Here is a 27,033-nt window from a genome sequence, read left to right as displayed (position 1 = left end):
ACGGCCCTATGCATTGCCAAGAAAACAGTCCTCCTTAACTGGAAAAATAAAAATAATCTTAATTCTAATCAATATAAAAACCATCTAATAGATCACATTAGTCTTGATACAGCCTCTGCCATCACATTTGATCAATCCCTTTGGGCTCCTTTGATCGGCTTCATCATCTGGGGGTGGGGGGTCATGGTTTGGTCCTGCCTTCGCTATTGTGGTTGATATGGGGGTAGGGACGGCCTTAGGGCATCTGGGGAGTCCCTAGGGACGTTTTCCCTGGAGGGCCTAACCCGGGGGATGTGGCCATGACCTGGTTAGCGGCTCTGGGGGCTCCTAGATGGTGTTTTCCTTGTGGCTGCGTACAGCGGAGATGGGGGAGGGTCTGTACTGGTGGACGTTGGTTACTGGCCTGGTGACCTGGCTGCCCCCGGATGGGTCCGGGACCGGCGTGGAGGCTTGGGGGTCTGGGGGTGCTCCGCCCCTGGTCTGGGGTGCTGGCTGGGCCTTGGGGGCTTCGGTCCTGGCTGTTGTGTCGCCGGGGCTGTGGGCGGGTGGGTGCAGGGGGGCTCAGCCCCAGTGCAGGGGACCTCTGGTGCATCGGCCCAACTAGAGGGCTCTCTAACTGGTGGGGAGGCTGTTATATCTTTGCAGGTGGTCTCCTCTCTACAGGAGCTCACTTTGCAGGTGGGGGAGAGATATAGGAGAGGTAGAGAATGAACTCAACCTGGGTGACTATTGTCTTGTGTAGTTTGGGAGATGATTGGATGATGGGGTGGGTGCAGTTTTCTCTGCGGTGGAGTCGGGTGGGCTGCCCTGGACTCTGTAGGGCTGGGCGGTGCTGCTGCTGTGGGCCCTGGTCCGGATGGGCCTGGGCTCCCTTTCCCTGGTGGGTTCCAGAGCTGGGGGTGCCTACTGGGGTCAGCGGGGGAGCTGGCCCCAGGGAGGGGCCGCTTGCTCCTCCCTTTCTTCCCTCCCCATCCTCAGCTACCTCCTTCTTCCCGCTCTACCACACCCACCCACACACGCAGGGCTTGGGGTGCAGATATGTCACCAGGGTGCAGGGGAGGCACTCCCCCTCTGTCCCCTTCTGGCCGCCTGTGCCTCAATTTTATTCTGCAACCTAGACATCCACATTACTCACACTCTCACATAACACATACATATAGGGCCTTGGGGGTGGGCACGTTTTACAGCATCCAGAGGATGGTCGGTGTATTCCAACCCACCTCTGGCGCTGGTGCCCTACCCTCAATTTTAATGCATATAGACACTGAGGGTTTTCGGGAGGAGCCGTGCTGCTCTCTGGCAGGAAGCACCATGCAGGTTTTCATGAGTTATGTATGCTAAAATCATCAATATTAAAACAATGAAAGGCTTGAACTACTTCAGTTGTGTGTAATGAATCTAAAATATATGAAAGTCTAATGTTCATCTGTACATTACAGGAAATAATGAACTTTATCACAATATGCTAATTTTTTGAGAAGCACCTGTATTTGTGTCTGTCTACACGTTGGGTAAGTGCCGAGTGTTTGGTTGTGTATATGGGGGTGGGAATGCACGTTTGAGTCTGCGTGCGCCTGTTCGTCTGTGTCTATATGTCAGGTTGGGTCTTAGACTCCACCTCTCTGGGAACATCTCAGGCCCTCCAAAGTACGGAGGCCTATCTCCCCTCACCACACTCCCTGCCGGTGGCTGATGCCCTCAGACGTTGGTGTGCTGGTGGTTCTTGTCGACTGGGGCTGGGCGCTCATGCATGTACCAGCTCACTCCTGGTGGCCGATTGGCGGGGCCTGGCGCCTGTGGCCCGGCTGGGCCCCTTCTGGGGGGGTGGGGTGCCCTCGGGCCTCTGGGCCTGAAGCTCGGTCCTCTCTGGCGCAGCTGGCTGCCAGCAGAGCCCACGGGCACGCCACTGCAACCCCCTCTGGCCTCTGCTCCGTGGTTGCTGGGTGACCTCTCGTTTGGGGCTCTCCTCAGCTCTTCCTAGGAGGGTGGCACGGTTGCCCCCCCTTGGTGGTCCTCCTTGGGTCCTCGTACTCTGGGGCCTCTGGATGTCTGGGGCCTGGATCTCCTCCATACCTGCTTCATGCCCTGGGGGACGGGGCTATGGCCCCCCTCACTCCCTAGCAGACCGTTACATGGAGAAACCTTTGGAATACAAGCGTGCTGATCCACACAGGTGTGCACACAGGTGTACACACGGGTGTTCACAGACACAAACTACACCTTTCTTGGCTGCTACCTCAAAGCACATTGTGCGCTGTCTATCTTGCGTGCTGCACAATAACATTTAATATTTAGTATCTACTGTTATCTACTGCTAGCTAGTTTATTGTGATGGTGCTGTATTTATTATGTTGATCTTTTTTGTTTCTTTGTTTTCTCTTCTGTTTTTTTTTCTCCATACAGGTGATCCAGGTGTTTTGTTTGTTTGTTTGTTTTTTCTTTCTTTCTTCTCCCCCTTCTCACCAGCTCTTCTCCCCTCTATTTTTCTTTCTCTCCCTCTCTTTCTTTCATTCTTTCTCCCTGTCCTATCCCCAAGTCATGTCTGTCCCGACTGTAACAACCGAAAATAAAATACATACATAATTATAATAAAGGTCAATCAAATGGACCAATATGGCAAGGCCATGATGATCCACTTGGTAAAGTAAATCCGCTTGGCATCTCTCTTGGCCTTAAGACAACAATTCTGATGGCTAAAGATCCAAACAGGACAGGGGAAAGAAAAAAAAAGAAAAAAAAAAGGATGGGTCGGTGTAGACTTCATGGCCCAACATATCCCAGACTTCATAGCGCGGCGGTGGGTGTGGATAATTTTTGCCGAAAAAAAAAAAAAACGTTGGAAGAGGAGCGCCCGAAGAGTAAACTTTTAAAAGTAAGTACTGAATATTATGTCACTTATTTATGTGCAAATGTTTAATAACGAAGAACATTAAAACATTACTGTTGGCAACATGTCGGCAAAGTTATGTGACATTAGTGATGTTTGTACTAACTTGGTTTTAAAGCCTTTACTTTAAAATATACGCCGTTCAATAGCTGACCTTAATCTTACAGAGAATGTGATGATTTTATGGATAATTAAAGTCAGTCATATATCCACAAACACAACAAGCTGAAAGTCAGTGATGCTGCTCGGTTTGCAGTCCTGAATATCACGGCACAAGCAGGATTCACTGCACTGTTAATGTTAGCTATGTTATATTGCTGCCTCTGTTCGGTGGTGTCGAGCCAAACGGACTTTAACGTGTGTTTGAACGAGCTGACGGTTCACTCGTTAAGCTGAAAGAAAGATGCTTTAACAGGGCTCTAGAGTGCGACCAAATTGGTCGCATTTGCGACCAAATTTTTCCGTGGTGCGACTAAAGAAAAACATTTGTTACCAACAGTTGGTCGCACCTGTTTGGGTAACAAAAAAAAAATCTCTGCAACTCCGTGTGGTCAACAACAGACACACATTATGCCCCTATCGTGGACTAAACCAATCAGAGATAGTCAGGGGCGGGACCTCTCTGATTGGCCGTGGTCCAGTGGAAAGTGCAGGTAGAAGAGAGAGGTGAGTAGCTTTAATAAGGCGATATCAATTCATTAACGGATTCCACACAAAGACGTAAACACAGAGCGACCCGACGCATCAGAATCAGCTTTGTCTTTCTCGGCTTTCTCACCGGACGGCCCGCAGACGGACACGCTGTCGGAGCTTAGCGATTCTGATGCGTCGGGTCGCTCTGTGTTTACGTCTTTTTGCGCTGATTCTGAGCTGCAGGTTTTGTCTCTCCAACCAAAATTCGCCGAGCCAAAAAGAAGCAGCAAACTACGCTTCACATTTGATCAATGTCGTCATGAATTCCCTCTGACTTTTGCTGTTTTGCTTCCCCACGATAAAAATTACACTTTCTACACAGCTCCCTGTGTGTACTTCAAGAACAGTTTCCCGTCTCAAATCTGTTTTCTGGATTATTCATTCGCTTATTACCCACCAGTCTACCGTTGTTTACAGCGCTGTCTTTTTCTTTTTTCATGTAAATGACGTCCGACAAGAAAGCCTAATTTCTGCTGTTCAATACTGAAGAAATTTAAACTTCTTAAAATTATGCAAAATTGCAGAATATTGCAGAATATTTTTAAGGTTATCTGTTATAAAAAGCCAGACCAGGAAAATCTCCTTCATGTTTTTCTGTGTTTTATTGTCAGTTACTTTGACACAAAGGCATCTACTGTGATGTTCACAATTCTGATGAAGTCTCACATGTATCAGTACTGATAAATGATCAGAATTATAATATTTCTGACTGTCTGAGGCTAAATTGAATCGAATCAGGACTTTGAGAACCGGAATCGAATGGATTATAGAAATCAGTGATGATACCCAGCCCTAGTGAGCAGCCTAGGCCTGACAGAAGTGGATGTAGCTGTGGGTAATAAGAAAAGATGAAAAGAACTATTGATAACTTTTGTGTTAAGTTAAGGCCTGATCTGTCTGAAATTCATAGCCAGCTCTGACACGGTGCCATCAATCTTTGAATGCTGAAAAAGCACAGTGTATCCAGAAAACACACTTCATGCTGCAATAAATGCACTGCCCAAGTGTCCCCTCTCCCCACTGCCTTTCAGCAGCAGGCAGTGGCAAACAGGTCATCAGAGGAGGCCAAGCTGATGATTAAGTTTAACATTTTCTACAATATTGACAAAGCACTTTAAGCACAAGGTTGTTAGTTAATAATTTAGAAATGAATATTGTCTGTATGGACTTCCCCCCAAAGAAGGTGCACATGTAAAACTGCGGTGTTAAGCGAAGCGGTTGAAAAATTTGAGTGCGCCTAACTTTTGTGCCGGTACGCCTAAATTTTTTAAGTTAGGCGTACCGGTGCGCCCATGTCAAAAAGTTAGTCTAGAGCCCTGTTTAATCACAGGAGTCACACATGTGTCCACTGTACCATCTGGAACTCTTCTTGTTTAGCACTCGTAATAACACAAACACTAAATCCTCCTTCTCTTGTGCTGTTTTGTAGCAGTGTATACACCTGAGACTGTCACCTGTCTGTCTGTCCTGCACTCTCTCTCTGTTTCTTTCTCTCTGATTGTGGAATAAAAGTATGAACATGTATTTATAAGTTACACTTGTGTTTGAATCCTGCAGCTTATCACACATTTGATTTCCATGTATAACAACTGCAAGTGTCAGAGTGAGGACAGACTGAGGGACCCACTGCTGCACATCATCTGTGAGGCTTTGCACCCCTGATGATCCACCAGGACAAACTCAGCAGTGTGTGAGGAAGAGGAGGAGGAAGAGCCAGCAGCAGCTGACAGATGGAGAGAATAGACAGACTGTTCCCTGTTTGTGAAGGACTGCTAGGAAAGTTTAACATAACTAATTGTCTGTCCTGAATCAGTCTTATTAGGTAATGTTCAAATAATGTTATCATTCCAGTGTTTTCAGTGTGGGAGAAAGTACTCAGGGCCTTCAAGTTACACACTATGAAAGGCAGCAACAAGTTTAATATTCAGAAACCTAAAGTATGTATCAGCAGCAGAATGGAGCTAAAAATAAATGTTTGTTTCAGTTCTATGAAGCTTTGAGTATTTTGGATTAGTAGCACTGCTGTGTTTGTTGCATCATATTGCTGTAATTGTTTATATGCTTTATATATTCTGAGGTAAGTTGATCTATAGTGTTACATCATATTCTATAAGGATGTTATGTGTTTGTTTACTTTCTGCCCAGTTTGACCCATTTAGCAGAAGTCAGCCTGTTTAAGGCTCTGATATCTATTCTGTATGACTTAAAGCAGTTATGACATGGTCTGATTTTCTCACCCAATAAAGGAATATTTCATATATCAGTCTACTCTTTGTTTATCAGAAACAGTTTTCACAGCTCGTACATTTTCTTTTTATACATATATGTAAGCATTGTGCCAAATGTAATAATGCCAACATACTGAAGGAACATTTGTCTCTTATGTATAATACATCTGTATATACACTGTCAAAGATACTTGTCTTTGAGTGAAGATTTAAGGTGATAGGAAATATAAATAACTGCAACTTGAATCTTTACTGAAGCTCAGTATTTGACACAGAGTTCACTCACATGAATTTCACATCACGTGCTGTACCTGCAGATGTGATGTGACAATAAAAGTGATTTGATTTGAGAGTTCAAACTCACTGCTGTAATAACTTATAATGATTAATATAATTACTGTTATATTGGCCACATTATATTTACACTGACTTTAGTCTCATGAACAACATTAGCTAATTGTTATTTACTAGCTAATCTTAAATGACTGTTCAGTACAGAAATGAAGCCCAACAATCATGTTTTACAGTCCTGTGGTCTCAGCCTCAGATACTTATTAAATCACACAAAGCTCGTGTAGAAACAAATGAACAAAATGTGTTCTCCTTCATTTCTGTCAACCACACATTTCCAGCCTCGCACTTCCAGCCTTAGCGGTCTTTGAGTACGCGGCCCTTGAGGACCGTTGAGGCTGCGTACTTTAAGGCTGCAGACCGTGAATTGGGATACAGCCAATGAATTCGAACACGACCCGTGGTTTCTCAGGGCAGTCCAGTCACGTGATCGCACAGTAACAAATCACAGCAGATCAGTAAGAAAGGGGCGGAGCCATTTGTGTGTGCAGGAGAGGAGTCGAGCGGAGAGAGCTGCTTTTGCATGAAACGGGAGTAAAGCAGTGAACTTAGAGGAGAGAAACAAACTAAAGTATCGATCATATACCACTACCAACGTCTGGATCGATATCTGCATCGATCTGCCCACCCTTGTCTCCTGGATCGTAGCTGAGATCAGCGTGAACCACGTGGGTCTCTGCTCCCTGATCTGTTTCCTGTGTTTGGAAAGAGTTCCGGCTTCATCACGGAGTTTCTCTCGGTTTGTGGGCTCATCTAAAGGTAAGCACCGAGCTAACTTTACTGTGAGTTCAGTTCATGTTGAGTTTAGCTCCTGAATGAGGTCTTCTGCTGCTCTCCTCGGTGTCTGTTCACAGTTTATTGTGAACACGTTGAGAGAAGAGTGAGAGAGTGTTTGGAGAAAAACACCAGCTAATCATTAGCTCAGCATGCTGGGAGAAGTTGGAGCAGAAAAGTCTTTTCATTGTCCCTGCAGCTGTTTTTCTGCATGCACCAAACCTCTACAGCCTCATTTCTATTTGAAGTGATAACAGGAAGTGAATGAGAGCGATCCGCTGCAGTATCGTCATACACCTGTCATGTATAGAGAGAGAACCCTTGAAGGGTGGAGAGACTGTGAAGTAATGATCACGTCATTGTTGGTAGAATCCACAGCAGGAGCTGTTCAGGCTGTTTGCTTGCTGTGAATTGTTGGTGGAGTGGGGTCTTTAGGTTTGTGGTTGGTTCACCGTCTGATTGTTTTCCAGACAGAAGCAGAGTCGTTAGCTGAAAACAGATTTTGGAGTTTAGCCTCACTAAACCTGAACTTTGAAACTGTCTCTGTCCCCACTCTGAAACACTTCCTGCCATGAAGTTATAATGAAGCACCAAACTGCAGTTACTCAGTCAGTGGAGATAGGACTGGGCGATATGACCCAAAATTCATATCTCGATAGTTTTTTAGCTGGATGGCGATATAAGATATATATCTCAATATTTTTTAAAGCCATAAAGCAAGAACAAAAAGAGAGTTCTTAGTCAAAGCTGTGTCCCAGATGTCACACAGGCACTTTTTATTAACATACAGCATAGATGTACATGAAGAAATTACTCAAAAATAAATTATGAGCATTTATTAAATGATAATGCACTATAAATAAAAGAAAACTGTGTTGTTTTTGTGCAACAAAAAGCTCACTATGGACTACTTGCACAATCACTTCCGCGTTCTATGTAGTCCTGCCCCAGTGCTTCCGGTATGGTTAAACCATGGCGACGTTCTACACTCGCTGCCTACAAGAGCTCCCAAAATTGAACATCGGATCTGCAGAGTGACGACAACCCCCGCCAGCAAATTAGATAAGGGATTTAAGTTATATGCTGCATCATATATACACAACTACGAAGGTAAGAAAACGTAAATTAACCGACAAAGAAACGTTAGCTAACGTCAAATGCAAACACTACGTACTCCGCTATGTCCTTCATTTGATGTCAATTCTCTACATGTTTTCTTAAACGGTGTTTTATGTCGTCCGAAACTATAGTTGAGGTTTTCTTAACTAATGTCACTTTTGTTGTTAGACACTGTTATAATAGCGTTAGGTAGTTGGCTAACTAAGGAGGTAGTTAACTATGTAATGCTACTCTTGCTAAGTGTAAAGTATAAATGTTTAAGACGTGCTGACATGAGTAATACAGAAATAATGCTAATGGTACTTGTATCTTTATTCAGTGTCCAATAAAGACAGGTTGTCAGGGGAGGTCGGTGTGAGAGCCCTGTGCTACAGGTCAATGAGGAAGAGTGAGGCACCACACAGACTAAGTGTAGGCAGGAAGCTGTGTAAAGTTGTTAATCCCCGTTCAGTAGTTCATTTAAGCATTAGTTAAGTTCATTCCTAAAGGCCCATCAACTTGAATGTTTTCCTTGTCTCCCTGCTTTATCACTCCTAATTTGACTAGTCAGATAGTTTAATCAACATGTGTTTGGGTGATCAGAAACATTTGACACCAAGTTAATACTGCAAATATACACAATCTAAGTTATTACAGTTATCAAGGATGGTTAAGTTGTTTTAATAGGGAGAGAAGGAAACACTAAGCATTCAGGAGGGTAAACCTGTAGGGGTCAGTAACCATAACACTGAACTATGTTCCTGTTCGGCTCTTCCATGAAGATGATGTTACATTTTTAATTTTCGTTCTTTCTTCGTAGATTAAGCTTCTGGATTCATCGCCGATGGTACTGACACATAGCCAGTGCTCCTGTGTGGCAGGCGCTGTTATGTGCAATCACACAGTGGCACTGCTCTTCCAAACAGCACACTACTCACAGCTCAGAGTGCCGGTTGTCCCCCCTGTGCATAGCTGCACGGAATCTGAACAGCAATGGCACAAGCCACGGACAGTGGTAATTTAAATGAGGTTAAAGTTTTTGAATTAGTCCATGTTTACACATGAACAGCAACACCATCCATAGTAAATGTGTCTTCTGTTAGGGTGTGAAGCCAGGACCCATCAACTCCATGATCTTCACTAAGCCGGTACCAAATAGGATGGCCCAGACTGGAGTACGGTAATTAGATTTGTAAAATTTGGTTTCCTGTGTTACAAATGCATGTTGCTATTTGTTCATACATACATGTGTCAGAATAGGTATTAATTTACATACAACATTCTTTGCAAAGTCCTTTGACTACGATGACCTGGATGACTGAGAACCTTCACAGACAATTTACATACAACATTAAACTTTCTGAAGACGGCTAACTCAGTCATGTACATATACATCCCAGTCTCTAACTTATGCACCACTGTTTTACACCTTTTAGTTTTTAGTTTAGTTGTTGTTCAGTATAATAACCTTCTTCCTTACATTATTGTCATTGATGTTTTCTTTAGGAGTGGCTTCTACAGAGGCATGGTGGGTCCGTTACCAGATCCCTGCTTGTTCAGAATAACGGAAGCATATGCAAAATTTAATATTGAGGACAGGCCACTTGTGACCACAATGAACATGAGACCTGACAAGCCCCTTGTGGAAAGTGCTTTTGGGCTGGTGCAGGAGGGCAGTGTTCTGTCATATCAGCAGCCGGTTTTGACAACCCGGTACATCACACTACACCGTGATGCACCACCAACACCGCACTTGCCTCTGGAGGGGTATGACATCTTGCCATCAGATTGTGTGTTTGTGTGCTCAGAAGAGGAGCTTCTGCATCTGAAAAGCTTGTCTGTAACTCTGGAAATGGCTCACAAAATAGAGGAAGCTACACGTGAGCGAAGCTCTTCATCTGAGTGGCATCAGCTCCGCAGGCCCAGAGTGACTGCCTCTAGGTTTCGGGAGGTGTGTCACGTCAGAGGCCAGAGCTCGGCAGAGTCACTAGCAGAGCGTATATTGAAGGGAACAAGGCAGACAGCAGACATGAGGAGAGGAACTGAGATGGAGCCTGCAATAGCAGCAGAGTATAGTAGGCTAATGAATGTTAACTACTCACCCTGTGGTCTGGTCATTCACCCCATTGCCCCCTGGCTTGCTGCATCTCCTGATGGTGTTGTTTTTGACCCCAATGAATACCCCCAGTTTGGCCTTGTCGAATTCAAATGTCCCAATGTACAAAACTTTATTGACTGCAAATATGTGCAGATGGAATGTGGTACCCCTAAACTAAAAAAGAGCCACGCATATTACTGGCAAGTGCAAGGACAACTGCTCATCAGTGGGATGCAGTGGTGTGACTTTGTTGTGTGGGCACAAGAGGACTACCTAGTGCAAAGAATATACATGGATACAGATGTGCACAATGCAATCAGAGAAAGGGCTGACTACTTCTTTTTTTTACATATATATGCCAAAATACCTGTGCTTGGAAAAATGAACAGTGAAAACATAGCAAAAAGGAAAACAGATCCTTCAGGCTGGCTGGAACAAAATAACTGATGTTTTATTTGCAAAGTATTTCATGAATTTTTTTGTAACTTGTTGTTACATGTTACTTTTATGTGAAATCAATAAACTGTTATTTAAGCAATGGCATCAATTTCATTTTTTAAAAACACACATTAAAACATTGAATTTGTGCAGAACTTATTTACATGGCAAGTTTTTAAAAATCCATGCCTAGCATACTGACATACATTTAGACAGTAACACAACTGAATGAAGAAAATGACAAATGGTATTTTGGATGTTACAAAAGCACAATGTCACTTATGATTTTAAAACGATTTAGTGATTTACTTTATAATTTTGATAAACAATTTTGTTGAATATGAATAGTAATATAGTAGTATAATTAAACAGTATTATGCACATTCAACATTTGCAATGAATTAGAATTATCAATAACTGGAACTCAACTATCAGCACTCAAGTACCAGTTCTGTAATCAAGTTTTGTCAAGGAAGAAATCCAACTGTAGTGGCCTCAGCTGCAGGTCATTTTCCATAAGTTCCTTGTACTGGCACTGGTGTCTTGGGAAAAGTCCATCTTGTCTCACTTAACCCATTTTTTTAACTAATGCTGTGTTCTGGTAATTTGACAGCATACATGCTACTGCAAACAGTTGGTTGATATTGTAAACATGTGACATGGTAATGATGCTATCAAAAAGTTTGTTCTGTTTTATCCTCCTAATGACTCGCTCCACATGTACCCTGAGTCTGGCTATGGCCTGCGTCTCCTTAACCTGGTATGCTGGCATCTGCTTCTGCTTAGATAGAAAAGGTGGGCAGTACACTTTGCATTTACAACAATCGGTGATTAGGAAGCCCTTATCTACCATCACTGCCATGTCTTCAGTCAACTTCTCAGCAATGCCTGATTGTTTGAATAGTTCCTTATCACTAACCGAACCAGCATACAGATTACAAATGAATGTCACTGGACCATGTGGAGCTATGCCAACCAGGGCTTTCATCGTACAGTGGGATTTGTACGAAGAGTACATTTCACTTTGGAGAAGTGGTGAGGATGGTGTCTGACACCTCAGCTCTGTACAGTCAAGGATCATCTGGGTGTCTGAGAAATCTTTGAATTCCTCAGGGAGGTAAGCTTGCACTTCTTCACGTGTAAGCCAGATGCATTGAGACCCCAGTGCAGTGGCAAGAAAATTTGTCCATGTTGCAATAATGCGGCTCACTGTGGACTGGTGTATGTTAAATCGGTGTGCCAGGTCCCTCTCCTTCAAACCAACTGACAGGAAAACCAGGAAAAGAAAGAACTCGTCAATTGGCTGTAGCAGCTGCCTCTGGAAGGTGAAAACATAAGGGAAAATGTTACTCCTTAAGCTATGAAATAGTAAAATTATGCTTTTCTGGGCTAAATGTTTTGTAATGGTTATGCATACCATACTGTACCATGGGGTAAACAATGAGGTGCTGTAGTACACAGGTGTATGTATGTAAAGGATGCTGAGTCCTTTAGCATATATACACCTGTGTATGTATGCTATTGTACATAATGTAATGTTATTGTACATAAATACATTAACATTACACCTCTAGTTCTAACTACCAACAAACCCATAACCTACCGTTGATGTGCGTGCAGGTGTCAACACTTCTTCGTTCCTATTGGCAGCTGATTTGGCTCTTGAAACCCGGATCATTTTATAGATGCAAGGCTCAATCAAAAACCAAAATGCCATCAAATGATCATAGCTTGGAAATCTATTCACGAGAGAGACATACATTGTGTCAATCATTAATTAACATTACACACTGACATAAAAATAATGTAAACTGTGACAAATATGCTAATGGTATGCTGTATAACGTAGTCTGATTAAGAGTCTATTTGGTGTTGTATTTTACCTGTAGCATATCGTTTAAATACTAAAGCATCTACATGAACCATACAATCAGCAGAGAAAAAGTAAATATCTATTTTGTTTTCATTAAGACTGGAAACACTTTTGAAATTTAACTGATGGTGACCTTGGTATATTTTAAACAGTTAACTTGAATAGACCTTAGGTGTACCTGGTATAGAATCGGATGTCAGTGTCGGAGCCAGCAAAACGCTGTAACCCAAATTCTCGCTGGACACGTAACTCCTGTATTTCCTTCCTCAGAGTCTCCACGTCTTTGGACAGGTCTTCTGCAGCTGATGCAGATATGTCCAATGCAGACGGCTCAGGGACTGAGCAGTAGTCATGATCTCTTGTAAGACTGTGCTCTTCTTGATCGTCAGGAGGAACTAGTTCAGGGCGTCGCTCCGTTCTCTCCCAAACACTACGCCGCAGTGGTTCAACTTTATAGCCATTCCACTCAAAAAGTGTTGGTACAGCCCCTTTAATAAGCCGCCTTCGACCATCAAGGGTTGTTGGCTCTATGAGTTGATCACTGGCAAAGTGTCTGCTGCAGACCCTGGTGTGAGAGGTAATCGTGAAATGATCCCGGCGTATGTTTACCAGCCATTGTCTTCTCAAGTCGGAATGGGTCGGAAAGCCATGAAAACTTAGTATGCCGTTAAATCTGGCTGAAGCCGAACAAAGTGGGACACAGCAATGCTCAGAGTATTTCTTCTCCTGTTTTTGAAAATGTTCTGTTTTAAATACTTTCCTTTCTGAAGTGACATTAGCATAGCTACCGATAGATAAACAAACATACCGGAAACGTCCAAGCGGTAGTATTTGGAAACGGAAATACGTCACATGCCCTAGTGCAAGTAGTTCATTGTGCAGTCAATGGTCCTTATATACACACACACAGTACGTATCACTCCGCGAGGCTCCCCGGTAGCCGTAGTGCTTCGACAGTCTATCAAGCGGTGCAGCTCCGTAGCTTACAAAAGTCGCACTAAAACATTTTTTGACAGATTGCTGAGCGCTGTGTACCACATAAAATTCGAGGTCATCAAGCACAACCAGAATTCATACAAAAGGCGCACTGTCAACTTTTGAGAGAATGAAACGATTTCGGGCCGTGCATGGCGTTAGCGTGGTTAGCTCGTTAACACATTGACGCCGTCCAGCCCCACGCACGGGGCGATGCGCAGTAACTCGTTAACGGAGATTTGCCGTGTCCATCTTGTCGCTGCCTGTAGGTGAAGCGATGGGGGAGGAGGGGGAGTTGTGTTCAGTGAAGGAGAGGCGAGGTCGAGTAACGTTGCGTAGAGACAAAAGTGGACGAAAGAGAGGCAAACTTGCGGCTCCGCAAGTATAATTATAACGTAACCTATACTATATCGATATAAAGGATATTGTCACATCTACGTCACATCGTATAAAAATATATCGATATTTTTAAAAAACTCGATATATCGCCCAGCCCTAAGTGGAGGTTCAGTAGTGCAGTTTCTCACCACTGTTGTTAACTGGAGGCTGACACACTGACTGAAGACATTTAATCTGAGTAGATTTGAACTTTCCTTCTTGATTATTTCCATCTTGCTTTGACTGCAGCTGTAACAACACTGATTCCAGCAGGATTTGTAAAAAGCATTTTCACAGACACACAAAGCTGGACAGCTTTTCTTCTGAGTCTAAGAAGCTTAGAAAGAAAATGACTGGACTTCTTTAAGCTTTTTTAAACGTTTCACCTCTCATCCAAAAGTGGCTTTTTCAGTTCTAAAACTAAATGGTGGAGAGTCCCAGGTATTTAAACCCTTGTGGGGGTTGTCCCCGAAAGGGTCGTCGACCCACTGTTGACCATTGATCTTATCACAAGAGCAAATCTGTGGAAAAATGTGTGTGTCATTATCAGCAGGTCCTGAGTGAAACCATTGTGAAACTTTGCTTCACCCTATCATGTGGCTCGGTGCTGTCCCTGTTAAAGAGCCTTTCTTTCCACTTCCTCCATGTAAAGGTTGGCTACAATGGGACACACTGGGGAGCTCACAGCACATCCATGTTTGTGTCTGTAGAAACCCTCGTTGTATTTAAAATATGTGGTGGTAAGGCAGAGGTCTAACAGTGTGCAGACCTGATCAGGGTGAAGCTGGTTCTGGTTTGTAAGGAGCTGTCTTGATGTAGTTGTTTCCTGACAGTCTCCACTGCCTCGGTTGGAGGTATACAAGTGAAAAGTGAGACCACATCAAAGGACACTCTGCTTTCATCTGGATCAAGTGTAAGTTTGTGGACCTTGTTGGTGAAGTCAGCAGAGTTTTTGATGTGATGGGGTGTGTTCCCCACACGGGGAGCTAGGATGGTGATGAGGTGCTTGGAAATGTTGTAGGTGGCTGAGTTTATGCTGCTACCAATGAGTCTGAGTGGGACTCCTTCTTTGTGTATCTATGGAAGTCCATATATACAGGGTGCAGTATCCCCTGGGTAAAGGTGGTGGTCTGCAGGGCGCTCAGTGGCTTTTTTCCCTTTCAAGTTCTTGTAGGCAGCTGATGACTTTCTTTTTGTAGCTGCTTCTGGGGTTTCACCTTGAAGCTTCATAGGTATTGTTGTCACTGAGGAGTGTAGTAATGTTTATTTGCTCTGCTTCTTCTTGTCAGGGATAAAATACATATCTATACTTTTGTGTCCCAGCTGAGTAACAGGAGGAGAAGAGTCTGGTGGAGCAGCAGAGGAACAATTTCAGCCATTTGGACTCAGCTCAGCCACTACAGAGGAAACAATGACTTCAATACAGGAGGTGAGAAAAATATCTGTTACTGTGTGGTAACATGAAATATATATAAGATATATGGCGACGATATGAAAACATCTATCGTTTCATATTATACACTATTGTTTGTTTCGTGGTGTTGCAAAATGTGCTGTTTATTGCAGTATTTGTTTTTTCTCTTCTCCCACCTATGCAAGAATCACATAAAAGGGTACGGAGAAAGTTTACGGATGAGAGGCAAAAAAGAGCCGTCGAAAGAAACTTTAAACTCTTTAAACTCTTAGAACAGTCTTTTCCCCGCAACACACCATGCAATACCCGCAAAGAAAATGGCGGAAATTACAACTTATGTCTAAAGATATATAGCTTCATGCATTGGTCAAAACCCTCGACTACAGCTACACGACGCCCAGCTGAAGACTCTGAAGTCTTATGTGAAATTCAAAGAATTTACAGAAAATGCACATTTGTGATATATATCGTTATTGTTATGAGAAATGTCTCCTATCGGGATATGAGATTTTGGTCATATTGCACAGCCCTAGTTACACTGTTATTGTTATATTAAAAAAATATAACTGAAGTGTAAGATAGACACACCACACACAATATGTTTGTGCTCACAATTCAGCCTTCAGTTCCCCGGCTTTCACTCAAATCTGTTTGTCGTGAGCACCTACACATTAAACAACTTACAGATTATAAATGGCTTCAAGCTCACACTGAGGCCTGTGGGGCACTATCAGCCACTGAGATACTTTTATATGTTTTTGTATATGAATATTTCATACTTTAATGCTGCCTGTTTATTGAAGGGAGATGAACTATACATTATAATTGTACATAATAATATCACAGATGATAGGTTAAATAAGTAGATACTTTAGGTAGATGCTTGTGCGTTCTTAAAGTCTTATATGTTGAATTGAACTGAGTGTGTCATCTGTTCAAAGCCTCTCCCAGTCAGTGCTGTTCTGCATGCCTGTCTGACTGTACATGATGTTATTAGCACAAACACTTTAAAGGTGGTCAATTAGGACTTCAACAAAAATACAGACAGCAATGTGGTTAAACATCTTACAGTTAGTTTTATTGGGAATTAACTTTTTTTAACTATTTTTGTGTCACATAGGAAAGAAGAATCAATATCTGATGAGAAGACTTATTAATTTGGCCTAACTGTGAATTATTTTGTTGTATTCAGTGCAGTTTTGTTGGGTTGTTTGGCGTTTTTTTGTGTTTTTTTTTCAACAGGAGATGAATATCTCTAACAAGTTCATTTGTTCACATTTGCACATCTTAATTTTCAAGTGAAATGTGCATTTTGAGTTTATAAATTATATGTATACAGGGCTCGCAAAATCGCTAGCCCGACGTCCCGGGGCTAGCGATTTTTCCAGTCGGGCTACCAGAATCTATCCCTGCCCTGCCCGTCGGGCTATCATAGGAAGGAAAAATATATGTCAATGCTTTTGCATTCTTTCAGAAATGTAGCTGGGTAAATATGTCATTGGCATCGGTGAACCACTGCCAATATGTGACTAGGGCTGCTCAATTAATCGAATTTTAATCTAAATTACGATCTGGGCTTTCAACGATCATTAAAAATGACTGAGCCGATTATTAGCACCTCCCTCGTGCTTTACTCTCGCGCTGCTCCGTGTGGCAAATCGAGCGCACCTCTCTGCGTTTCGAACACCATCACAACAATTAAGAGGAGCTAACAGAGGGAAGCTCGGAAAGCTAAGCAGAAGTTATTTGGAGAGGAGAGTGACTGCCGTTGGCTGAAAAGAGAGGTAAAAAAAACCCTTCAGTGGTGTGGAAACATTATGGGTTCACGGAGTCAGACGTGGATCAAGTAGACATACACTCTAAAAAGTGTATTTCAGCAGTAGTTGAAGTTACGTAAAGTTCAGAGTGAGTTTCATTAAGATTTCTGCTTTAGTGGAGCCAGTCTACATTTGTGGAGTATATCAACTTGTTATTACGTGTTGTTCCCTTAGTACACATGTAACCTGCTATTCTCATTAGAGTCAACCTGCATCAATTAGGTTTCTCGTGACGCAGTGCGTCTGATGTCATGACGTCTCCGCCTTCTCCAGAATTTTCTACCTGCGGTTGAGACCACCATTTTGAGAGGCACTTGGCTGCAGGCAGGACCTCATGAACAATTTGGTCAATAAGGTAACGAAGATATTACTTTTTCCATAGTCCTTGAAGGTAAGTCAAATGTAGAACACATATTTTAATATATTAGATATAAAAATATTCCAACTGTATTGTTAAGTGTTTAGTAAACTGACCTGACCAAACCGCTATCATTCAGCCCTGCTAACATTAGCGAAATGTCAGACCTGTTGGTAGTTTGTGCTTGGACATGTAGGTTAAGTTAGTAGTTTGCCGGCGGTACTCTCTTGTTTTAATATCGTAACGCTAGCTTAAAGTTGTGTATTCATGCAGTGTGTCGGTGTTGGCTTACTGTTAGTTATTCATTAGCATTAGCACATTATAGCGGCAAGCTGGGCCGCGGTTCTCTTCAGACTACGTTACTTCGGGCGCGCGCATTTATACACGAGTGGTTGTTCGCAGTATGCCTGTCGGCGCGAATAGTTCATGCGGTCACGGCCACGGGTGATGTAGGAGGTAAAGTTTAGCTGTGGTGGCTCCAGGAAGCATGCATTTACTGCCGCTTGCATTGCTTTCAATGTACATGACGTTAAGAAGGCGAGGAGAAAGGGTGCGTGCAGCGCTCGTACACGCACGGATCAGCCGTGTGAGAGGGAGATGGTGTGCGGCAGAAAATCAAAATTAGAAATCATAGAAGAAAGTATTACGCTATTGAACACAGAAAATACAGCCATCAGATTTCTTGTAGACCTAGCACACTTCTGGTCTGTGTCTGAATACATATATAAGTACATAGATGCAGATGAACACTGTAAACATGATGAAAGATCGACAGACTAACTCGAACATATCTTTAATCTTTAGGACTTTGGGTAGCGCTTCCTTTCCTTCCTGTCAACCTCTCCAGAGGGGTGTCTGCTGATGGCAGAAAGATTACATCACCTCTGGTTGGAACCCTGGACAGTGCCACAACCTTTGGCTTGGTGTCCAGTGTGATGCCCCATCGCCACCTTCTGACCTATTTTCTTCTCCGCTCTGTGACTACTTCAAGAGGGGCATTCCTGTGTGGAGGCGTGCCAGGCAGCTCGTTTTACCTGTGAACTTGCGTACTTTCACTTCATCAACAACAAAGGTATGCAAGTTCAAAATAGTAATGTCTCATTTAAACTTAATTCAGTTTTACACTGAACAGGAATCGGCTTTATATATAAAACAATTGCAAAAAAAAAAAAAAATGTACCTATGGGCATTTGGGTTTTGTTTTTAAACTTTTGTTTTGAACTTATCCCTTTAAAATCTAATTAGAGAGGGCTGGCTACATTTGATGAATACATTTTGTGTTTAAATGATTCGCTTTGTGTTGGGCAATGTGGCAAAAAGATGAGATGAGATCTAGTCTCATATCACCATATTGATATATTGTAATATTGCCCAACTCTCCCTCTGTGTTTTTCTCAAATTATTTATATACACCCAGTAAAGCGTGTCTCTGTTTCTCCAGTGCTGTGCTTCATGTGGAGATGCAAGGACTGTGGGACAACATTAACAAAAAGATCTGAATTGCTCAAACACTACAAACTGATTCATAGGCATTACGGACGAGGCCACTCATATCCATGCACTTATTTAAATTGTGCATGTAGGTTCAAGACTTGGAACGCCCTACTGAGCCATCTATCAAGAAATCACCCTGCCCAACAAGCAGTCTCCAAAGCTGCGTCCACATTCACTTGCCATATTTGTGGCCATAATCAACTCTCCACAGAAAGAGAATATTTTCAACATATCTATCAGCATCTTAAAAATAAGGAGACTGTAACATGTGCGTTCCAAAACTGAATATAAAACCAATGTCTATGAGAACTTCAAAAGTCATAAATACAGAAAACACTCTGGTACAGTGAACACATTTAAGCCTGGAATAAGTTCTGTTGATGAATCTTGTGCCAGTGTTGCCAGTGATATTTCAGATGTGGAAATTATAGAGAGTGATGTAAATTTAAATTCTGCTTTTGACAATGGGTATTCTGAAAACTTAGAGAAGGATATTGAGCTTAAAATTGCTTCAGTGCTCCTTAAGTTGGAACACATCTTTCTTGTGTCTAATGCAGCTGTAGATGAGCTTTTGCAGGAGTTAAAATATTTGATTGGTTCTGTTTCTGTGGCGATTACCCAAAAGACTATTAGCCAAGTATTACAAGACAATGGATGCCAATTTGACCAGTCAGTTGTTGAAAAGCTAGCCAGCGTACTCTGTGAGACAAACCCTGTAAAAAAAGCAATTGGAGATAAAGGTCCACTTTCCAGTCCTTGGAGACGAAAAGCATACTATAAGAGCCACTTTAAAGTAGTGGAACCAGTGGAATATATACTTGACCGAAAAAATAACAAGTCATTCCAATATATTTCAATTTTAAAGTCTTTGCAGCATATTCTTGACTGCCAGACAATCTTGGATCAGGCTGTTAATTTGAATACTGTAGATAATCAGCCTCAAAAAACTTCTGTGCACTACAAAACTATCTTCGATGGTGACTTCTTCCATGAAAATGGACTGTTGTCCAAGCAGGAAAGCATTTCATTGATATTATACATTGATGAATTCGAAATATGTAATCCACTTGGTACATCACGGAGGAAGCATAAAATTTGTGGATTGTACTGGGTTTTGGGTAATTTGCCACCAGGCTGTAATTCTGCTTTAACCTCAATCTATTTGGCTGCTTTAATCAAAAGTAATGATCTGAAGTGCTATGGGTATGAGAACGTGTTAAAACCTGTAATTAATGATCTTGTAATTTTGGAACAGAGTGGGATATTTCTGTCAAAGTTGGGCAGAACAGTAAAAGGCACTGTTCAGTGTGTTGTTGCCGACAACCTTGGTGCACACAGTATTGCTGGATTCTTTGAAAATTTCTCAGGGACATACGTATGTAGATTTTGCACTGCAGAAACATCAGAGTTCCAGACTATTGAAGTCAGAAGTGAAGTCTTTACTTTAAGAACAAAAGACATTCATGCAGATCATTTACGAATTATTGAGGAAAACAAATTGCCCAGTTATTATGGTGTGAAATCAAAGTGTATTTTGTCAAAGCACCTCTCACATTTTGATGTTACCACTGGGTTTCCACCTGATGTTGTACATGATCTTTTTGAGGGAATTGTTCCTTTTGAACTTGCGCTTTGCCTCAATTTGTTAATCAAAAAAAAGTATTTCACATTATGTACATTGAATGAAGCAATATCATCTTTCAACTTTAAGTGGGCTGACAAAACAAATCGACCTCATCCTGTGGCTCTCAGTTTTGCATCCAAAAAAAGTGTAGGAGGGAATGCACACGAGAACTGGAGTTTTACCAGATTTTTGCCTTTGTTCGTTGGGCAGAGTGTACCCTGTGAGGAGCCTGCTTGGCACATCTTAACAGACTTGAAGGACATTGTTGATCTTGTTGTCAGTCCTGTTCATACTGAGGACTCCATTGCATATCTTGGTTTTAAGATCTCCGAGCACAGAATCAAGTTTCAAGAGGTTTTCCCAGATGTTAATCTTAAACCAAAGCACCACTACTTGGAACATTATCCATACTTGATCCGTAAGTTTGGGCCACTGGTTGCACTATGGACTATGCGATTCGAAGCAAAGCATAGTTTTTTTAAAAGAGTTGCAAGGAACATCAGATGCTTCAAAAATGTACTTCTTTCCCTTTCACAGAGACATCAGTATCAGATTGCATATCATTTGCATGCAATTAGCTTTGCCAAACCCCCACTGGAAGTAACAGATGTTTCCACTGTTCACATTGATGTTCTTAACAAGGACATCTCAAATGCACTGAGACAGAAGTCTCCAGATATGGACAATGTGTGCTTGGCTAAAAGTGTAGCATATAATGGACTAATCTACAAGTGTGGGATGATCTTGATCCACGGCTCACTGGGAGGACTGCCAGAGTTAGGTGAAATCATCCAAATGGTGATACTGCAGGACAAACTAATCTTCATTCTGAAAAAGCTTAGCGGATGGTATATGGAACACTACAGAGCTTATGATCTCAAAACATCACCAAGCAAAGAAGTGGAACTTGTTGAGCCACAAGAACTGCATGATACCTACCCACTGGCAGACTACAAAATTAGAGGGATGCGTCTTGTCACCTTGAAAAGATATGTCCATGTTTAAAGGGTGAGGCCTCAAAATATGATAAAGTATTTTCTTAAGTGGGAAAACAAAACCCAGACCCATACAATACTGTGTTCTCAGAACATATTTATTTTATACTGCAAGCCAAAGTGGTGTGATGATGTCATTGGCAATTCATCAGTTATGTCATTTTTTTTAATGCAGGTTGCTGGATTCCAGTCAGTGAATGCTAATCCTATGCTCTCCCCCCTTTTGCTTCTCTTCTCTTTTTCTTCTTTCCTCTCCTTGTTGTCTCCTATATTCTCCTCACCTCCTCTCCTTCTCTCTTCTCTTCAATGTCTCCCATATTCTCGCCATCTCTCTTCTCCTCCCCTCTCCTCTTCGGTTTGCCTTCTCTCCTCGCTGCCTCAGCTGATCTCCACCTCTCCTCTTCATTTTCTCCTCCCCTTTCCTCCTCTCTTTGCCTTCTCTCTTTTCCTCTAGTTTGACATTAAATTCTCCTAATTGGAAATGTCAGTGGTTTACATGTTGATCCTCACTAACTGTGCTTGTGCTTTGTTCTTAGACCACCATGGCTGGTTCAACACCTGCAAGACTGAAGGTGATTTTAGGAGAGAACAACATTGAAAAGCTGACTCTTCCAAATGGCATCCCAGAGTCACTTGAAGACCTTCTCAGCACGATAAAGACTACCTTTGGGTTAAAAGGTAACTTCAGACTGCAATACATGGACCAAGACTTTGGCAACGACTTCTTCAATCTGAATTCTACCACCGAACTTCGGAATTTGGGGACAATCAAAGTGATCCACCAGCAAACAAATCCACCTTTGATCAGTGCCGATCAGTCCACTTCATCTCTGTCTCTTTCATTTGAGTCTGATGACGGTATTTCGGTGGCATCAAATGACACAATTATCCTCTCATCCCCTGAATCTGTCATCTCGAACACAACAGTGGCCAGAAGACTTTGCAATTCCCCAATTTTCATATGACACAGAGCTACAGCTAGAGAGGGGGAATACTGAGTACCGTGTGAGCCAAAAAATGTTGACTTTAAGCGCCCGAATGCTGTCTGATATCCTGAAAAGAGTTGCAGAAGAAATTTACCGTTACAAGGCCTATCCAGAGGATGCACATTTCTGCGCAGCTGCAGAGGCCCTTATCAAAAAGCACCCATGTTTGAAAGAACCTGGATCATTCAATGGCTGCTACGGTTGGAAACAACGACTGAAGTACAAAATGGCAAACTACAGGACCCAGCTCAAATTACAGGGGTGTCCAGAGCTGTGTGTAAACTCACTGAAATCTAAAGCTACTACAGATGCTTTCCCTGCTAAAAAAGTGAAGAAGCCAAAACGTTCTGAAGCTAACTTTTATCCATCCTTTCCTACTGGTGAGACTCTGGACAGCATGGAAAAAGTGAGACTAGAACTTCTGACAGAGATCGGGATAAGGGACAATGAAAGGGTCATCGCAGACAAAATGGCTAACACGTTTGCCTACAGACGACATGAGGTGGTAAACCAAGAACCAAGCATTCAGGAACTGAAGGACAGATGGCCTGCACTCTTCACACAGAAAGAGGTAAGAATGGAACTGAAGTGATCGAAGTCTGTATGCTTCAGGATTTATTGCAGTTAACTTTCATGAATCGGTCATAACTTGATGTGGTTGAGATTTTATAACACTGAACTTAATGAAAGAATTTACATTTAGAATTTCCATATATGTTATACTTTTTGGGATATAGACATTTTGGCATACAATCAGTTTCAGCATTTTGTTCCATAATACAATATCTACTGTCATTTGTGTTTTGTTTTTAGATAAATACAGAGTTCCAGAGGCTCATGGCTGTTCCTCTTGAGTGGAAGTTCATGGCCCAGTTAGACATGCACTCAAGTCAGCTGATCAAAGTCATACATTCCAAAGGAGGAGCAACACGCCAAAAGATTGCGAACATCATGGACACATTGGACCAGGTAAATCTGTACCATCAAACAAGATACTTCGTAACTAAGAGGGCTGTCAAAATATATCTGAATCCTTCATAAAGACAATATGGGCAGGCCAATGCTAATCATGGCTTTCATATGCATGAATGTTTTTAGCGACTCAAAAAATACACCACTGAACTCATCCCCTTTTCTTTCTGTAATGAATCTCTGGGCTTGTGAATTACTGTTTTTAAATAAAGTACATGTAAGTTAAGCAATAAGAGTAAGGATGTCTGTCTTATGAAATTTAGAGTTTAAAATTAATCAACATTTGTTGTTCTAGACTGTGGACATTAATCATCGGAGGGAATGTGTGCTGAAAGCCCTCACCATCTTCCTGGGAGAAGATGCAGATGGCCTGATCAAGGAATACCTTGTAAGTTTCAACAGTTTGTCAGCATATCTTGTCAAAGGGACACAAAAAAAGTTAACTGTTAGAACAAACATAACACGTGAACCATAGTTGGATTGCTGACATGTATTTATTATCATGACCATATTGGACATTATGTAATTCCCAGCAACAACACATTACATATTGGATTGACTTTGTTTTAAGTAAGACAGGCTTACTTGATTATTTAAGTTCAAAGGAATAGTTTGACATGTTGGGAAATCTTATCTTTCTTGCTTACAATTTGATTAGAGTCAGATTGATACACCTCTCTCTGCTGTTTCTGGTGTGTGATGACACCCAGCCAAGAAATAGCCCAGCACATAACACATATTGGTACATCACCCAAACACTTAATCACAGTAAGAAGTGAGGCTAATGATGATTTGTGTTTGTGTCTTGTACCCCTCTGTAGGACTGTGGAGCAGATGATGTTCAGAAGGACCTGGAGGAGGTCACCATGGCAGTGTATGTGATTCGGAAGGAGGGGGAGGGACTGCAGGAGCCACCTGAAGACATTGGCATTGTCATTGAGGGTGTGGAAGTGTTGCATGAACTAACTTCGGTTGCCTCAGCTTGTGCCCTGCTTCTAGGTTTGATCTATGCACTCAACCTAGCTTATCCAAAACCCTTTCGCTTCACTTTTGAAGTGCTCCAAAAAATCTTCATGCAGCTTGATCAGCACAAGATGTCCCCCAAAGTCCAAAATCTGTATATCAAACTTCAAAGCTCCCAGTAATGGCACAGAACAATGACCAACAAATGGCCTTGTGCCATAATGCGAAGGAACAACTGTGTTTGGAAATATAGTGAAAAATCTGTAAAATATGTAGTCTCTTTTGGATGTTGGGCCTTTTTTATGCTCCAAGAGACCTCAAACCACAATTTAATGTGCTTTTATACATACTTTGTATGGTATTTTTATTTATTTTTTAATTTTTTTTCAGACATATTTGCCTTCGTTTCAAGGGAAAGGTTGCATTTCAGGTTTGATGTGCTCAGTTATACAACAAACTGTTGTGACATTCTAAAACTCTAAAGGAGTGTTTATATTTTTTCATCCCCATTGGTCAGCTACACTGTTCAGATATTTATTCATTGGCTATAGCTGAAGAGAAGTTTCTGTATACTCTTGGGGCACTTTTTCATAGTTGACACTATATGTGTTGAGATTGATATTTGTGTAATACTGTGTTGCACTTTACACTTTGATGACAACTTTGTGGTCCTACTAAGCGTTACTTGCATTTTGTGCATATGTGTTTTAAAAAGGACAAATGTGTAATGTGTTTGACCAAAAGCTGTGTTGGTTGCCATAAAGGTAATACTTTATTACATTTATACAATAAAGTATTTTTAAAAAAAAAACCATTGGATTTTGAATTTTTGAAAAATATTTTCAGCCAACTTAAAATTTTGATTTAAGCTTTATTAAACAAACTAAAATTTCATTTTAGAGTCACTACAAAAAGTAATTTACACTAAACCACATTATTAGGTTAGCAAAGAGCAATATTTTACTTTTGGGTTATGCAAATTATTGGGTTGGAAAAACTGAAAACTTTAAGTTGAAATGTCTTAATTTTAAGTTGGATTAATGCAAAATGTTTATTTGACAACAATTAATTTATTAAGTACATGTAACTTAAATCAGTTGTGTTAATCTAATGTATTAACTTCATTTCAAAGAACTTAATTAAATTAGGTGTTACCAATTGAAATAATTCAATTAAGTTGGTTCAACTATTTTCTTTTTTCAGTGTAGTGTGTAAACTTTGGTGTTGTAGCTGCACCACAGAGCGACATGGCAAAGTTCACTAAACATAGATGTTTACATTTTATTTTTTATATTGCAAACATTTGCACTGTTATCAGTATTTGCACACTATTTTACACTATTTTTGACAATCTTTAAAGCCATTATTCAATACATTGTTATTGTTAAATAAATATCATCAAATAATCGAGATCTCAATTTCAGTGAAAATAATCGTGATTATCATTTTTGCCATAATCGAGCAGCCCTATATGTGACATTTTGAAATCGCATTTGAATTTGCGCTTGTTTTTTGCTTTCACTTTGCAATCGCGCGAACTGTGTATAGAGAGCGACAGTACTGATTGGTGAGTGACGATAATTTGCGCACCAATTCCTCTGACATCGTCTTATCAATCGTTAGTTTACTATCAAACATGACAAGTGAAATCTCCCGCAGGAAGCTTAAACATGTGAGAGGTTGATCGCGCAGAGAATCGCTCAGTGTTATGTGAGTGCGTGTGTAAAGGCAGCAGGATATATATTTTAGTTCTGCTGAGCCAAATAAGACCGGTCAGGGTGAAGAAGTGACAGCCAAAGAAAAGCTTACCACAAAACGGAAAAGTTATGACAAATCAGACTATAAGGCAAAAAGAAAGTGCAGCTTTATGGTTTCATGGACAAAAGAATTTCTGTGGCTGGAATATGACAAGCTAAATAACCAGGGGTGCACATAAGTGGTCCGCAGGTGCGCATTCGCTGTCAAAATAAAATACGCGCACAAGATAAGAAGTTGCAACGCGTGTTTGCGTCCATAAGATTTTCTGGAGGAGGACAGACATTTGTTTAGAACTCTTAAAGATGTCGAAGAAGCTGCTTTAAGCAATTACTTTGGTGTTCCTCCACCTCCAAAGAAATGTCAGATGGAGTCCCAACCGCAAAAGAAGCGCGTATTCTAGGAACAGTGGTTGCAGGAGGTGAGCTGGCTTTAAACAAATGATGAACGCACAGAGATTTGGTGCAGAATGTGCCATGAAAATCCCACTCTAGCGGACAAAAACAGTGCCTTTTATATGGACGCAAACGCACGTTGCAACTTCTTATCTGGTGCGCGTCTTTTATTGTGACAGCGAATGCGCACATGCGGACCACTTATGTGCACCCGTGTAAATAACATAATGTTCTGCCGGGTGTGTTGTTGGTTTCCCTCGATTTCTGAGTTGACAAGTGCCTTTGTTACTGGGACCAGTAATTTTAAGAAAGGCCCCCATTAGAACCCATGAGAAATGCAAGAAATGGATTATTGCTCAGTCTGTAAATAACATACTAAAAATCAACCTGAAAAATCTGTTTAGAACAGCCTACTATGTTGCAAAGAGTGAACTACCACTGGCAAAATTTAGCAGTCTTTGCAAACT

General features: G+C 41.6%; 3 protein-coding genes across 9 annotated transcripts in view; 2 read left to right on the top strand and 1 right to left on the bottom strand.

The window, feature by feature from the left end:
• The window catches only part of LOC134634825 (zinc finger protein 224-like), a 212,177-nt gene that overhangs the window by 45,304 nt on the left and 139,840 nt on the right, over window positions 1-27,033 (top strand). The window lies entirely within an intron of this gene.
• Window positions 328-20,763, bottom strand: LOC135933581 (uncharacterized). The gene is made up of 7 exons (XM_065471686.1): window positions 20,718-20,763; window positions 12,619-13,117; window positions 12,171-12,306; window positions 11,292-11,885; window positions 2,074-2,160; window positions 672-877; window positions 328-535 (listed from the first exon to the last, which is right to left on the bottom strand). The coding sequence occupies exons 1-7, from the start codon at window positions 20,761-20,763 to the stop codon at window positions 328-330; spliced, it is 1,776 nt and encodes a 591-aa protein (XP_065327758.1).
• On the top strand, window positions 6,639-25,169 carry LOC134634822 (uncharacterized). Of its 7 annotated transcripts, XM_063484235.1 has the most exons (8): window positions 6,639-6,918; window positions 15,083-15,222; window positions 17,298-17,379; window positions 18,187-18,454; window positions 22,032-23,052; window positions 23,295-23,450; window positions 23,749-23,841; window positions 24,275-25,169. In XM_063484235.1, the coding sequence occupies exons 5-8, from the start codon at window positions 22,348-22,350 to the stop codon at window positions 24,596-24,598; spliced, it is 1,278 nt and encodes a 425-aa protein (XP_063340305.1). In that variant the 5' UTR covers window positions 6,639-6,918; window positions 15,083-15,222; window positions 17,298-17,379; window positions 18,187-18,454; window positions 22,032-22,347; the 3' UTR covers window positions 24,599-25,169. The 7 variants fall into 7 exon arrangements, with proteins under 7 accessions (XP_063340305.1, XP_063340302.1, XP_063340300.1 ...); XM_063484232.1 differs by having other exon boundaries at window positions 17,247-18,454; XM_063484234.1 differs by lacking the exons at window positions 6,639-6,918; window positions 15,083-15,222 and having other exon boundaries at window positions 16,557-17,379.

This window comes from Pelmatolapia mariae, linkage group LG9 (assembly GCF_036321145.2).
Source record: "Pelmatolapia mariae isolate MD_Pm_ZW linkage group LG9, Pm_UMD_F_2, whole genome shotgun sequence".
NCBI classification, from domain to species: Eukaryota; Metazoa; Chordata; class Actinopteri; order Cichliformes; family Cichlidae; genus Pelmatolapia; species Pelmatolapia mariae.
This window is presented reverse-complemented; position numbering and strand designations above follow the sequence as displayed.